General features: G+C 47.8%; 1 protein-coding gene across 4 annotated transcripts in view; it reads left to right on the top strand.

The window, feature by feature from the left end:
• LOC115123366 (ubiquitin carboxyl-terminal hydrolase 32-like) overlaps positions 1-14,480 on the top strand; it is a 190,728-nt gene that overhangs the window by 159,578 nt on the left and 16,670 nt on the right. For all 4 annotated transcript variants that reach the window (XR_010465019.1, XM_065024186.1, XM_065024185.1 and 1 more), the window contains 4 exons: positions 2,630-2,814; positions 3,597-3,683; positions 4,489-4,609; positions 6,629-6,820. Coding sequence is in view for 3 of the 4 variants with exons in the window: in XM_065024186.1 (XP_064880258.1) it covers positions 2,630-2,814; positions 3,597-3,683; positions 4,489-4,609; positions 6,629-6,820 (585 nt within the window). In the remaining variant the exon portion in view is untranslated. The remainder of the gene's footprint in view (positions 1-2,629; positions 2,815-3,596; positions 3,684-4,488; positions 4,610-6,628; positions 6,821-14,480) is intronic.

Below are 14,480 nucleotides of genomic sequence, written 5' to 3'. Positions count from 1 at the left end.
CAGAAATCGTCAATTAATTTCCCCTCAAATTGCAGCCCAAATAAAGTAACAGACATATCTCAACATCAACTGTTGAGAGGAGACTGTGTGAATCAGGCCTTCATGGTCGATTTGCTGCAAATAAACCACTATTAAAGGACACCAATAAGAAGAAGAGACTTGCTTGTGCCAAAAAACATGAGCAATGGACATTAGACCTGTGGAAATATGTCCTTTGGTCTGATGAGTCCAAATTTGAGATTTTTGGTTCCATCTGCCGTGTCTTTGTGAGAACGGATGATCACCGCATGTGTGATTCCCAACGTGAAACATGGAGGAGGTGTGATGGTGTGGGGGTGCTTTGCTGGTGACACTGTCAGTGATTTATTTAGAATTCAAGGCACACTTAACCAGCATGGTTACCACAGCATTCTGCAGCGATACGCCATCCCATCTGGTTTGCACTTAGTCCCACTATCATTTGTTTTTCAACAGAACAATGACCCAACACACCTCCAGGCTGTGTAAGGGATATTTGACCAAGAAGGAGAGTGATTGAGTGCTGCATCAGATGATCTGGCTTCCACAATCACCCAACCTCAACCCAATTGAGATGGTTTGGGATGAGTTGAACTGCACAGTGAAGGAAAAGCAGCCAACAAGTGCTCAAGTGTGGGAACTCCTTCAAGACTGTTGGAAAAGCAATCCAGGTGAAGCTGGTTGAGAGAATGCCAAGAGTGTGCAAAGCTGTCATCAAGGCAAAGGGTGGCTACTTTGAAGAATCTCAAATATAAAATATATTTAGATTGGTTTAACACTTTTTGTTGATTCCATGTGTGTTATTTCATAGTTTTTGATGTTTTCTCTAGTATTCTACAATGTAGAAAATAGTGAAAAATAAAGAAAAACCCTTGAATGAGTAGGTGTTCTAAAAGTCTTGACTGGTACTGTGTGTATATGTATATGTATATATGTATATATGTATATGTATGTATATGTATATATGTATATATATATATATGTGTGTGTGTATGTATATATATATATATATATATATATATATATATTGTGTGTGCTGCTATTGTGGGCAACAGGCACACTCCGAGTTGGCATTCCACACTGTAGATGCTGTTTTCCACTGTGCCCTTAGATTCAATTCTGGTGATTTTATTTTAGAATGCAACATTGTATCTCAGTCGTTAAGAAGAGATTCAGCATTCCATTCTGTTTATTTACAAAGCGCTCCTGCACAATTTCCCCAAAATGTATCTGACAACACTGGTCAAGGTCACAACAATAGACTGCAGTAACAAGAGCACAATACTGAGTCGTGCTCGAGGTTCCAATGGTGGCTTTTGATTTAGGGAGACCTGCATTTGAGTTTTTTATGCTCCTGAGATGTGGATGTGTTTCAGGGGAGGCTCAGGGTGTTTCAGGGGAGGCTCAGGGTTGAATGTGTTGCAGGGGAGGCTCCGGGTTGAATAGTGTTGCAGGGTGAGGCTCAGGGTGTTTCAGGGTGAGGCTCAGGGTTGAATGTGTTGCAGGGTGAGGCTCAGGGTGTTTCAGGGGGAGGCTCAGGGTTGAATGTGTTGGAGGGGGAGGCTCCGGGTGTTTCAGGGGAGGCTCAGGGTTGAATGTGTTGGAGGGGGAGGCTCCGGGTGTTTCAGGGGAGGCTCAGGGTTGAATGTGTTGCAGGGGGAGGCTCCGGGTTGGATGTGTTGCAGGGTGAGGCTCAGGGTTGGATGTGTTGCAGGGGAGGCTCAGGGTAGGCTCAGGGTTGAATGTGTTGCAGGGGGAGGCTCAGGGTTGAATGTGTTTCAGGGGAGGCTCAGGGTTGAATGTGTTGCAGGGGAGGCTCAGGGTTGAATGCCTTGCAGGGGGAGGCTCAGGGTGTTTCAGGGGAGGCTCAGGGTTGGATGTGTTGCAGGGAGGCTCAGGGTCGGATGTGTTGCAGGGAGGCTCAGGGTCGGATGTGTTGCAGGGAGGCTCAGGGTTGAATGTGTTGCAGGGGAGGCTCAGGGTTGAATGCCTTGCAGGGGGAGGCTCAGGGTGTTTCAGGGGAGGCTCAGGGTTGGATGTGTTGCAGGGAGGCTCAGGGTCGGATGTGTTGCAGGGAGGCTCAGGGTCGGATGTGTTGCAGGGAGGCTCAGGGTCGGATGTGTTGCAGGGAGGCTCAGGGTTGGATGTGTTGCAGGGTGAGGCTCAGGGTTGGATGTGTTGCAGGGTGAGGCTCAGGGTTGAATGTGTTGCAGGGTGAGGCTCAGGGTTGAATGTGTTGCAGGGTGAGGCTCAGGGTTGAATGTGTTGCAGGGGAGGCTCAGGGTTGAATGTGTTGCAGGGTGAGGCTCAGGGTTGGATGTGTTGCAGGGTGAGGCTCAGGGTTGGATGTGTTGCAGGGTGAGGCTCAGGGTTGGATGTGTTGCAGGGTGAGGCTCAGGGTTGGATGTGTTGCAGGGGGCTGCTCCGGATAGATTTTGTGTTTTGTACTGATGTTTGTATTGTGAAAAAGAGACATGGTCTGTTGAAGTTAAATATATAGAAGGAGAGTATAGTATCAATGAGGAAATACATTTCTCATGTTTCGGCATCGAGGTTCGTAGTTCTGACTGGTTTTGGTTGGTTGTTTTTATTCTTGTGTGTCCTCCTGTAGATGCGGACGGAGTTGTATTTCCTGTCCAGTCAGAAGAACCGTGCCAGTCTGTTTGGGATGCCCCTGATCGTTCCCTGTACGGTTCACACCAGTCAGAAGGACCTGTACGATGCTGTCTGGATACAGGTGGCCCGTCTGGCCAGCCCTCTACCCCCGCAGGAGGCCAGCAACCATGCACAGGACTGGTCAGTACCCCCCCCCCCCACACACACACACACACACACACACACACACACGCCACACGCCACACACACACACGCCACACACACACACACACACACGCCACACCACATCACACACCACACACACGCCACACACACACACACACGCCACACACACACGCCACACACACACACGCCACACACACACACGCCACACACACACACAAACACACGCCACACACGCCACACACACACACGCCAAACACACACACGCCACACACACACACGCCACACACACACACGCCAAACACACACACGCCACACACACGCCACACACACACACGCCACACACACACACACACACACACACACACACGCCACACACACACACGCCACACACACACACGCCACACACACACCACACACACACCACACACGCCACACACACCACACACACACACACACACACACGCACACACACACGCCAAACACACACACACAAACACACACACGCCACACACACACACGCCAAACACACACACGCCAAACACACACACGCCAAACACACACACGCCAAACACACACACGCCACACACACGCCACACACACACACGCCACACACACACACACACAGGGCTAGTCAGGAAGTCTCCACTTGATTGACTGAACGGGGTTATTGTGGCGATTCAGGAAGTCTCCTGTTGATGGGAACGTTCTTGATTAAAGGTTATTTTTAATTGACTGAAGCTGATATTGTTTTGTAGGTTGTTAGTGATGTCATGTGTGTGTTATGCCCCTTACTACAGTGATGACAGTATGGGCTACCAGTACCCTTTCACACTGAGGGTGGTGGGGAAGGATGGCAACTCATGTGCCTGGTGTCCCTGGTACAGGTGAGGCCTCCTCCACCATCATCATCATCAAAACACACACTTCTCTTCTATTACTGTATCCATCTCATGTTTGGAAAATGGCGTGTGTAGGGGGAAATGGCGTGTGTAGGGGGTAAATGGCGTGTGTGGGGGTAAATGGCGTGTGTGGGGGTAAATGGCGTGTGTGGGGGTAAATGGCGTGTGTGGGGGTAAATGGCGTGTGTGGGGGAAAATGGCGTGTGGGGAAATGGCGTGTGTGGGGGTAAATGGCGTGTGTGGGGGTAAATGGCGTGTGTGGGGGTAAATGGCGTGTGTGGGGGGTAAATGGCGTGTGTGGGGGAAAATGGCGTGTGTTGGGGGAAAATGGCGTGTGTGGGGGGAAAATGGCGTGTGTTGGGGGAAAATGGCGTGTGTGGGGAAAATGGCGTGTGGGGGAAAATGGCGTGTGTGGGGAAAATGGCGTGTGTGGGGGAAAATGGCGTGTGTGGGGGAAAATGGCGTGTGTGGGGGAAAATGGCGTGTGTGGGGGAAAATGGCGTGTGTGTGGGGAAAATGGCGTGTGTGGGGAAAATGGCGTGTGTGGGGGACATGGCGTGTGTGGGGGGCAATGGAGTGTGTGGGGGAAATGGAGTGTGGGGGGAAATGGCGTGTGTGGGGGAAATGGAGTGTGTGGGGGGACAATGGCGTGTGGGGGAAAATGGCGCGTGGGGGAAAATGGCCCGTGTGGTGGGAACGGCGTGTGTAGGGGGAAAACGGCGTGTGTGTTGGTACCATCTCTGTGCTTCTGCTCGTGTGTGTTACTGTGTGTGTTACTGTGTGTGTTCAGGTTCTGTCGAGGCTGTGCGGTGGACTGTACGGAGGACAGGGCCTCGGTAGGAAACGCCTGCATAGCTGTCGACTGGGACCCGACAGCCCTGCACCTCCGCTACCAGACCTCACAGGAGAGGGTAATGTTCACGTAGCCTGGGCTTTCTATATAAAGCAGGCAGGCAGGCATCGAGGCATTCAGTTACTGTTTGATTGAATGTTAGAATGGGCATAAGGAATGACAAGAGCGCGTGGTATGATCTTCAGTGGTATGATCATCAGTGGTAGGATCTTCAGTGCCATGCGTGCTGGATCCACTATCTCATAAACGGCTGACCTCCTGGGCTTTTTACGTACGACGGTGTCTCTCGGGTTTTCCCGAGAATGGTGCTGCAAACGAAACAAATCCAGTCTTGTCGGCAAAAAACCGCTCGTTGATGAGGGAAGTCAGAGGAGAATGGCAAGAATCGTGCTTACAGGCGGACCACAAACAGATAAATAACGGCGCAGAATCAACCGATCAAATCAAATGTATTTATAAAGCCGTTCGTACATCAGCTGATATCTCAAAGTGCTGTACAGAAACCCAGCCTAAAACCCCCAAACAGCAAGCAATGCAGGTGTAGAAGCACGGTGGCTAGGAAAAACTCCCTAGAAAGGCCAGAACCTAGGAAGAAACGTAGAGAGGAACCAGGCTATGAGGGGTGGCCAGTCCTCTTCTGGCTGTGCCGGGTGGAGATTATAACAGAACATGGCCAAGATGTTCAAAAGTTCATAGATGCCCAACAGGGTCAGATGATAATAATCACAGTGGTTGTAGAGGGTGCAACAGGTCAGCACCTAAGGAGTAAATGTCAGAACGGCATCTCAGAACACAACTCGTCGGTCCTTGTCACGGAAGGGATATTGCAGCAGACAACCACACTGGGTTCCACTCCTATCCGCTAAAAACAAGAAGACTCCAGTGGAAAAACATTGCCTGGTCCGACGAATCCTAGTCCCTGTTGTGTCATGCTGATGGCAGTCAGGATTGGGCGTAAGCAACATGAGTTCATGGCCCCGTCCTGCCTGGTGTCAACGGTACAGGCTGGTGGCAGTAGGGTACTGGTGTGGGGAATGTTTTCCTAGCACACGTTAGGTCCCCTGATACCAATTGAGCAACAGTTGAACGCCACACCTTGTAGAATCCATTCCCCGAAGAATTCAGGCTGTTCTGGAGGCAAAGTTGGATCCGACACCAGTACTAGATGGGTGTACCTAATAAACTGGCCACTGAGTGTATATCATATAGCATATTTCTACCGCCCTATACATACTGGAACCGTACAGCCTAATACACCTCCCTCTACCAGACAGGAGAGGGTCAGTCATCAGATAGTGTAGGAAAAGATTACGTCCACACAGATGCTGGAGATATGTTGAGAAGCATGATGGCACCAGAGACCTTTACCCAGATCAAATCATATCAAGGCTTCCTATCTTCCCTGGCTCTGTCCCTGATCTTAGCAATGTAGTGAGGAGCAGAGTCACAGGCCCCTCTCCATCTGTCCCATCTAACCCTCTTCTCCATCTAACCCCCTTCTCCCTGTATCTGTCCCATCTAACCCCCTTCTCCCTGTCTACATCTGTCCCATCTAACCCTCTTCTCCCTGTCTCTCTCTGTTCCGTCTAACCCCCTTCTCCCTGTCTCTCTCTGTTCCGTCTAACCCCCTTCTCCCTGTCTACATCTGTCCCATCTAACCCCCTTCTCCCTGTCTCTCTCTGTCCCGTCTAACCCTCTTCTCCCTGTCTATCTGTCCCGTCTAACCCTCTTCTCCCTGTCTCTCTCTGTCCCGTCTAACCCCCTTCTCCCTGTCTCTATCTGTCCCGTCTAACCCCCTTCTCCCTGTCTGTCCCGTCTAACCCCCTTCTCCCTGTCTATCTGTCCCGTCTAACCCTCTTCTCCCTGTCTATCTGTCCCGTCTAACCCTCTTCTCCCTGTCTCTCTCTGTCCCGTCTAACCCTCTTCTCCCTGTCTATCTGTCCCGTCTAACCCTCTTCTCCCTGTCTCTCTCTGTCCCGTCTAACCCTCTTCTCCCTGTCTATCTGTCCCGTCTAACCCTCTTCTCTCTGTCTATCTGTCCCTTCTAACCCCCTTCTCCCTGTCTCTCTCTCTCTAGATAGTAGAGGAGCACTGTAGTGTGCAGCAGAGTCGCAGCACCCAGGCTGAGCCCATCAGTCTAGACAGTTGTCTGAAGGCCTTCACCAGTGAGGAGGAGCTGGGAGAGGATGAGCTCTACTACTGCTCCAAGTGCAAGACCCACCGACTGGCCACCAAGAAACTGGACCTGTGGAGACTGCCGCCTATACTGGTCAGAACACTGACGAGCACACAAACACACTGTAGTTCGATGTTATGAGGCAGCCACTCATACTGGTCAGAACACTGACACACACACACTGTAGTTAGATGTAATGAGGATACCAGATACTAGTGTTGCCCAGTATACCCAAACTTTGCTACTTTTTCGATGTGAGAAGATGAAAAATGGTTCGGTACAAGATGTGTCTCACGTCATGTACGGATTGAGAGTATCCAGTCTGTCTAGTAATTTGTCTTCTCTCTTCTCTCCGGGGCAGTAGTAAGCTAGCCAGGCTACTTGTCTTCTCAAGGGGGCAGTAGTAAGCTAGCCAGGCTACTTGTCTTCTCAAGGGGGCAGTAGTAAGCTAGCCAGGCTACTTGTCTTCTCAAGGGGGCAGTAGTAAGCTAACCAGGCTACTTGTGTTCTCAAGGGGGCAGTAGTAAGCTAGCCAGGCTACTTGTCTTCTCAAGTGGGTAGTAGTAAGCTAGCCAGGCTACTTGTGTTCTCAAGGGGGCAGTAGTAAGCTAGCCAGGCTACTTGTCTTCTCTCCGGGGCAGTAGTCAGCTAGCCAGGCTACTTGTCTTCTCTAGGGGGCGGTAGTGAGCTAGCCAGGCTACTTGTCTTCTCAAGGGGAAAGTAGTAAGCTAGCCAGGCTACTTGTCTTCTCTAGGGGGCAGTAGTAAGCTAGGCTACTTGTGCATGTAGATGACACAGCCCGAGCCACATTTGATAAGCAAGTGAGAGGAGAGAGAATGCAGACGGAATGGCTTCTTCTAAGGAAAACATCATACCTCCACTCCCGCAGCTTGTCCATAGGACTTAATGCTGTACACTCCACAGAACATTTACGGAAGAGTGGCCAGAAAAAAAAACATTGCTTAAAGAAAAAAAAGAAGTAAACACGTTTGGTGTTTGCCAAAAGGCATGTGGGAGTCTCCCCAAACATATGGAAGAAGGTACTCTGTTCAGATGAGACTAAAATAGAGCTTTTTTGGCCATCAAGGAAAGCGCTATGTCTGGCGGAAACCCAACACCATCCCCACAGTGAAGCATGGTGGTGGCAGCATCATACCGTGGGGATGTTTCTACATCGGCAGGGACTGGGAAACAGGACTGACTGATGGCGCTAAATACAGGGAAATTCTTGAGGGAAACCTGTTTCAGTCTTCCAGAGATTTGAGACTGTGACGGCGGTTCACCTTCCAGCAGGACAATGACCCTAAGCATACTGCTAAAGGCTAAAGCAACACTCGAGTGGTTAAAGGGAAAACATTTAAATGTATTGGAATGGCCTTTTCAAAACCAGTGTACAGTCTCACTGAGATGCATTTTTCAAAAGCTTTTAATGCTTAACAATGTCACCATACTTATCATGAGTCACATCTTACACCACACTAGAATTGTTGCTGTTTTGTCTTGTACAGCGATATGGTCACAGCAGGCTATTTCTAATCTATACTTTATACATCAAAATATTGTGTGACCCTCCAAATAAACAAGACAATGTTTTTAAATTCAGCTCAGTAGGATTACAGCGACCCAGTAGGAGCCCTGGGAAACTGGATAAGAGGATAAGAATGTACCTTCTCGTGTTCAGGTTCTGGGTTTGTTGACTGTGCTATTGTTGTTGTGTGCTGCAGGATGGGGGGCAACACCTAGGCGATTGAATTTCAATAAAGCATACTGGACTTTGTCCTGTTTCTCAGGGTTAGGCAGTTGGACAGTGGAGTAAAGAGGTTCTTCATGGTTTCTGGAGTGAGAGAGGTGGACCTTGGCATAGATCCTGACGTCCTCATCTGTGTCCGCATTCTGTGCTGTAGTTGGGGCTGTCCTCAGGATGGTTTCATACAGGTGACTAGAGCCTCCCTGTCCATCCTCGTCTGTGTCCACTGTCTGTACTGCAGGAGGGGTCATGGCCATGCCTGAGATGTTGTCATACAGGTGACTAGAGCCTCCCTGTCCATCCTCTGCTGTGTCCCGTGTGTCAGTTGATTTGGGAGCCCTCTTTCTGAACCACAGAAAGCTAAATAGGAGAATGAGAACCAGAGCAACCACTGTGATTCCTACAGCTATGTTAATACTCATTTTTTTTCTTCCTGATACTATGATCAATCTAACTGTGGAGTTCTTAGCTCCCATTTCATTCTGTGCCTCACAATAATATTCTCCACTGTCCTCCGATCTGATGTTGATGATGCGATAGATCTGACCGGATTATTTTGATGTGTTAATGGTCCTCTTGTACCAGGTGTATTTCTGAACTGGTGGGTTGGCATCACTGTGGCAGGTCAGAATAACTGAACTGCCCTCCACTATTTCACCAGAGGGACCGATTGACACTGAGATGTTCTTTGGTTTGTATCTGACAGTTAGAGTCACTTCAGGAGAGTGGAGATTCTCATGGCCTTCTACAGCACAGGAGTAGCTGCCTGCATCCTCACTGCTGACTTGGCACAGGTGCAGGCTGTTGGAGTAGTTGTGGCTGTTTGGTATAGCCTGTCTGTTCTTATACCAAATGAAGGCTGTGTTGTCACCCAGTCTACAGTTGGCTGTACATGTCAGTTTGGCCATTTCCCTCTCAGAGACATACATAGGGTTAATCTCCAACAGGACATATGTGACAGTCAGGTATACACCGGGTGAACTGATATATTTCCCTTCTGCAGTTACTAATCTGAATTTGTACTCAGCTGAGTCACTGTCTTTAAGGTCTTTGATTCTCAGGGTGCAATCACTGTCCTCATTTCCATGGTACTCCAGACGATCCAAATAGTTTGGGTCCTTCTTCAGATCTGTAGGCTCCTTTGTAGACTTTCCTTGAGTAAACCAGAATGTGTCTTTGGGTATACACCCAAACAAGGGCACTGCGTTCATCCACCTCTGGCCTGCTCGCCTCCCTACCACTGAGGAAGTACAGTTCCCGCTCAGCCCAGTCAAAACTGTTCGCTGCTCTGGCCCCCCAATGGTGGAACAAACTCCCTCACGACGCCAGGACAGCGGAGTCAATCACCACCTTCCGGAGACACCTGAAACCCCACCTCTTTAAGGAATACCTAGGATAGGATAAAGTAATCCCTCTCACCCCCCTTAAAAGATTTAGATGCACTATTGTAAAGTGGCTGTTCCACTGGATGTCATAAGGTGAAAGCACCAATTTGTAAGTCGCTCTGGATAAGAGCGTCTGCTAAATGACTTAAATGTAAATGTAAAACCCGTGGGGGATAGTTATGCACACAAGTTTTTTTTTTGTGTGTGTCTTATTTCTTGTTTTCACAATAAAACATATTTTGCATCTTCAAAGTGGTAGGGATGTTGTGTGAATCAAATGATACAACCCCCAAAAAAATCTATTTTATTCCAGATTGTGGGGAAACAAAATAGGAAACATGCCAAGGGGGGGGTGAATACCCGTAAACCTAGTGGTCAAACTGACAATTTTTCCAATCATTTTTCCACCATTCATTTTTCCCATAGTGGATTTTAGAAACACTTAAAATAAGGGCTGTGTTTGGTGTAATGTTTACCCTGGCATGACGTTTAGATAACCGTGGAAATCTCTCTCTCTTCTAAAATCCCCTATTGGAAAAATGATTGGAACCATTTTCCTGTATGACCGCTAGGTTTTATGGGTATTATGACTTCTACTGTGGTACTCTGTGGTCTGTCAGTATTAGACAGAATGTTGTGACCCCCACCCGCCTCAGGGGAAAACAACCTGTGGTTACCTCATTTGGCTCACAGCAAAAAAACTGGATTTTTTTCAAGTACAATTTTGTTGTTGTCTGCTTGTTTTAGTAAATAACAAAACTACATTTTAAGAAAAGTACAACATGTCTCAAGATGACTATTCAACTTTGCCTGCTCCCGAGCGTTTTCACTCCTTAGAAAAACTTAGTATTCTAGGGCTTCCCTCGGGCCCATTTTTTTGACGGTGCTAGCAGCCACGTGACTGAGTGCTAGCTAGCTACCGACCGGAACATTAAGCTTGCCAAGACCAACAACACACAAAAAAACTGACTATAAAGTAGTGAGTGGAGTTACAAACAGATTATACTTAAACAAGTTAAATATCTTACTTGTGATGAAATGTTTTCCACAAACATATTGTATTTACGTGTAGCCTACTTGGACACACCGGTCCCCACATTTCCAACTCTCTCACGCCATCTGTACTTTACCTTTTATACTATTTATATATTTGTCAACTTTTACATCACTACATTACCCAAAAAAGGTAATGTACTTTTTACTCCGTACAATTTCTCTGACACCCAAAAGTACTTCTTTCATTTTGAGTGGAAAATAGTCCAATTCACACACTTACCAAGAGAACATCCCTGGTCATCCCTACAGCCTCTGATCTGGAGGACTCACTAAACAGAGAACATCCCTGGTCATCCCTACTGCCTCTGATCTGGAGGACTCACTAAACAGAGAACATCCCTGGTCATCCCTACATCCCTGAGTCCCTGGTCCCTACTGCCTCTGATCTGGAGGACTCACTAAACAGAGAACATCCCTGGTCATCCCTACTGCCTCTGATCTGGAGGACATCCCAGGTCATCCCTACTGCCTCTGATCTGGAGGACTCACTTACCAAGAGTACATCCCTGGTCATCCCTACTGCCTCTGATCTGGAGGACTCACCAAGAGAACATCCCTGGTCATCCCTACAGCCTCTGATCTGGAGGACTCACTAAACAGAGAACATCCCTGGTCATCCCTACTGCCTCTGATCTGGTGGACTCACTAAACAGAGAACATCCCTGGTCATCCCTACTGCCTCTGATCTGGAGGACTCACTAAACAGAGAACATCCCTGGTCATCCCTACTGCCTCTGATCTGGAGGACTCACTAAACAGAGAACATCCCTGGTCATCCCTACTGCCTCTGATCTGGAGGACTCACTTACCAAGAGAACATCCCAGGTCATCCCTACTGCCTCTGATCTGGAGGACTCACTTACCAAGAGTACATCCCTGGTCATCCCTACTGCCTCTGATCTGGAGGACTCACTAAACAGAGAACATCCCTGGTCATCCCTACTGCCTCTGATCTGGTGGACTCACTAAACAGAGAACATCCCTGGTCATCCCTACTGCCTCTGATCTGGAGGACTCACTAAACAGAGAACATCCCTGGTCATCCCTACTGCCTCTGATCTGGAGGACTCACTAAACAGAGAACATCCCTGGTCATCCCTACTGCCTCTGATCTGGAGGACTCACTAAACAGAGAACATCCCTGGTCATCCCTACTGCCTCTGATCTGGAGGACTCGAATCAAATTGTATTTGTCACATGCGCCGAATACAACAGGTGTAGTAGACCTTACAGTGAAATGCTTACTGACAAGCCCTTAACCAACAATGTAGTTTTAAGGAAATACCTAAAAAATACAAGTTAAGAGATATATAAGAATAACAAATAATTAAAGAGCAGCAGTAAATAACAACAGCGGGGCTATATACAGGGTATTAGGGGTACAGAGTCAATGTGGAGGCTATATACAGGGTATTACGGGGGTACAGAGTCAATGTGGAGGCTATATACAGGGGGTACCGGTACAGAGTCAATGTGGGGGCTATATACAGGGTATTACGGGGGTACAGAGTCAATGTGGAGGCTATATACAGGGGGTACCGGTACAGAGTCAATGTGGAGGCTATATACAGGGGGTACCTGTACAGAGTCAATGTGGAGGCTTTATACAGGGGGTACCGGTACAGAGTCAATGTGGAGGCTATATACAGGGGGTACCGGTACAGAGTCAATGTGGGGGCTATATACAGGGTATTACGGGGTACAGAGTCAATGTGGAGGCTATATACAGGGGGTACCAGGGGTACAGAGTCAATGTGGAGGCTATATACAGGGGGTACCGGTACAGAGTCAATGTGGAGGCTATATACAGGGGTACCTGTACAGAGTCAATGTGGAGGCTTTATACAGGGGTACCGGTACAGAGTCAATGTGGAGGCTATATACAGGGGTACCAGTACAGAGTCAATGTGGAGGCTTTATACAGGGGTGGAGGCTATATACAGGTACAGAGTCAATGTGGAGGCTATATACAGGGGGTACCGGTACAGAGTCAATGTGGAGGCTATATACAGGGGGTACCGGTACAGAGTCAATGTGGAGGCTATATACAGGGGGTACAGAGTCAATGTGGAGGCTATATACAGGGGGTACAGAGTCAATGTGGAGGCTATATACAGGGGGTAACGGTACAGAGTCAATGTGGAGGCTATATACAGGGTATTACGGGGGTACAGAGTCAATGTGGAGGCTATATACAGGGGGTACAGAGTCAATGTGGAGGCTATATACAGGGGTACAGAGTCAATGTGGAGGCTATATACAGGGGGTACAGAGTCAATGTGGAGGCTATATACAGGGGGTACAGAGTCAATGTGGAGGCTATATACAGGGGGTAACGGTGTCATTGTCAATGTGCGGGGGCACCGGTGCCGAGGTAATAGAGGTAATATGTACTCACTAAACACAAATGCTTTGTTTTGTCATTTGTGTTGGAGTGAGCCCCTGGCTATCGTGCCGTCTGGTTTGCTTAATATAAGGAATTTGAAATGGTTTATACTTAAGTACACTTTCATATTATAGTTATCGATCATATTATAATAATAGATCATATTATAATGTATAGATACTTAAGTACAGGCCAGCAGCATACCACCCTGCATCCCACTGCTGGCTTGCTTCTGAAGCGAAGCAGGGATGGTCCTGTTGGTCACTAGATGGGAGACCAGATGCTGCTGGAAGAGGTGTTGGAGGGCCAGTAGGAGGCACCCTTTCCTCTGGTCTAAAAACAAATATCCCAATGACCCAGGGCAGTGATTGGGGACATTGCCCTGTATAGGGTGCCATCTTTCGGATGGGACGTTAAATGGGGGTTCCTGACTCTCTGTGGTCGTTAAAGATCCTATGGCACTTATCGTAAGAGTAGGGGTGTTAACCCTGGTATCCTGGCTAAATTCCCAATCTGGACCTCAAACCATCATGGTCACCTAATTATCCCCAACTTAATTTTGACTCATTCATCCCCCCTCCTCTCCCCTGTAACTATTCCCCAGGTCGTTGCTGTAAATGAGAATGTGTTCTCAGTCAACTTCCCTGGTAAAATAAAAAAAACATTTGAGCAATTCCATTTACTTTTGGTACTTTTGGTATATTTAAAACCAAATACTTTCAAACTTTTACTCAAGTAGTATTTTAGTGGGTGACTTTTGAGTCATTTCCTATTAAGGTATCTTAACTTTAACTCAAGTCTGATTATTGGGTACTTTTTCCACCCCAGACGGCACCCTATACAGGGCAATGTCCCCAATCACTGCCCTGGGTCATTGGGATATTGTTTTTAGACTAGAGGAAAGAGTGCCCTCCTACTGGCCTCCTTTTTGGCGTGTTTTGTTATTTCTGTATGAGAAAAAAAAATCGACAACGAAGTTGACTCTTTGACCCCCATTTGTAAATTAATATTTGTTTTCCCCAATTTATGGCCGTGGTCGAGGGGAATTATTTATTACGTGAATATCGACTCTGGGTAAGGGGAATAATAGTCGAATGCCATGCGAGCCAATCAGAAACAAATATTCAATGCTGTGGTATAATTAGCTATAATGAATCATAGGTCTAATAAATATCATGT

Source organism: Oncorhynchus nerka, linkage group LG11 (genome assembly GCF_034236695.1).
Source record: "Oncorhynchus nerka isolate Pitt River linkage group LG11, Oner_Uvic_2.0, whole genome shotgun sequence".
In the NCBI taxonomy this organism is placed as follows: Eukaryota; Metazoa; Chordata; class Actinopteri; order Salmoniformes; family Salmonidae; genus Oncorhynchus; species Oncorhynchus nerka.
Note: the sequence above shows the minus strand (reverse complement) of the source record. Positions and strands in the feature narration are given on the sequence as shown.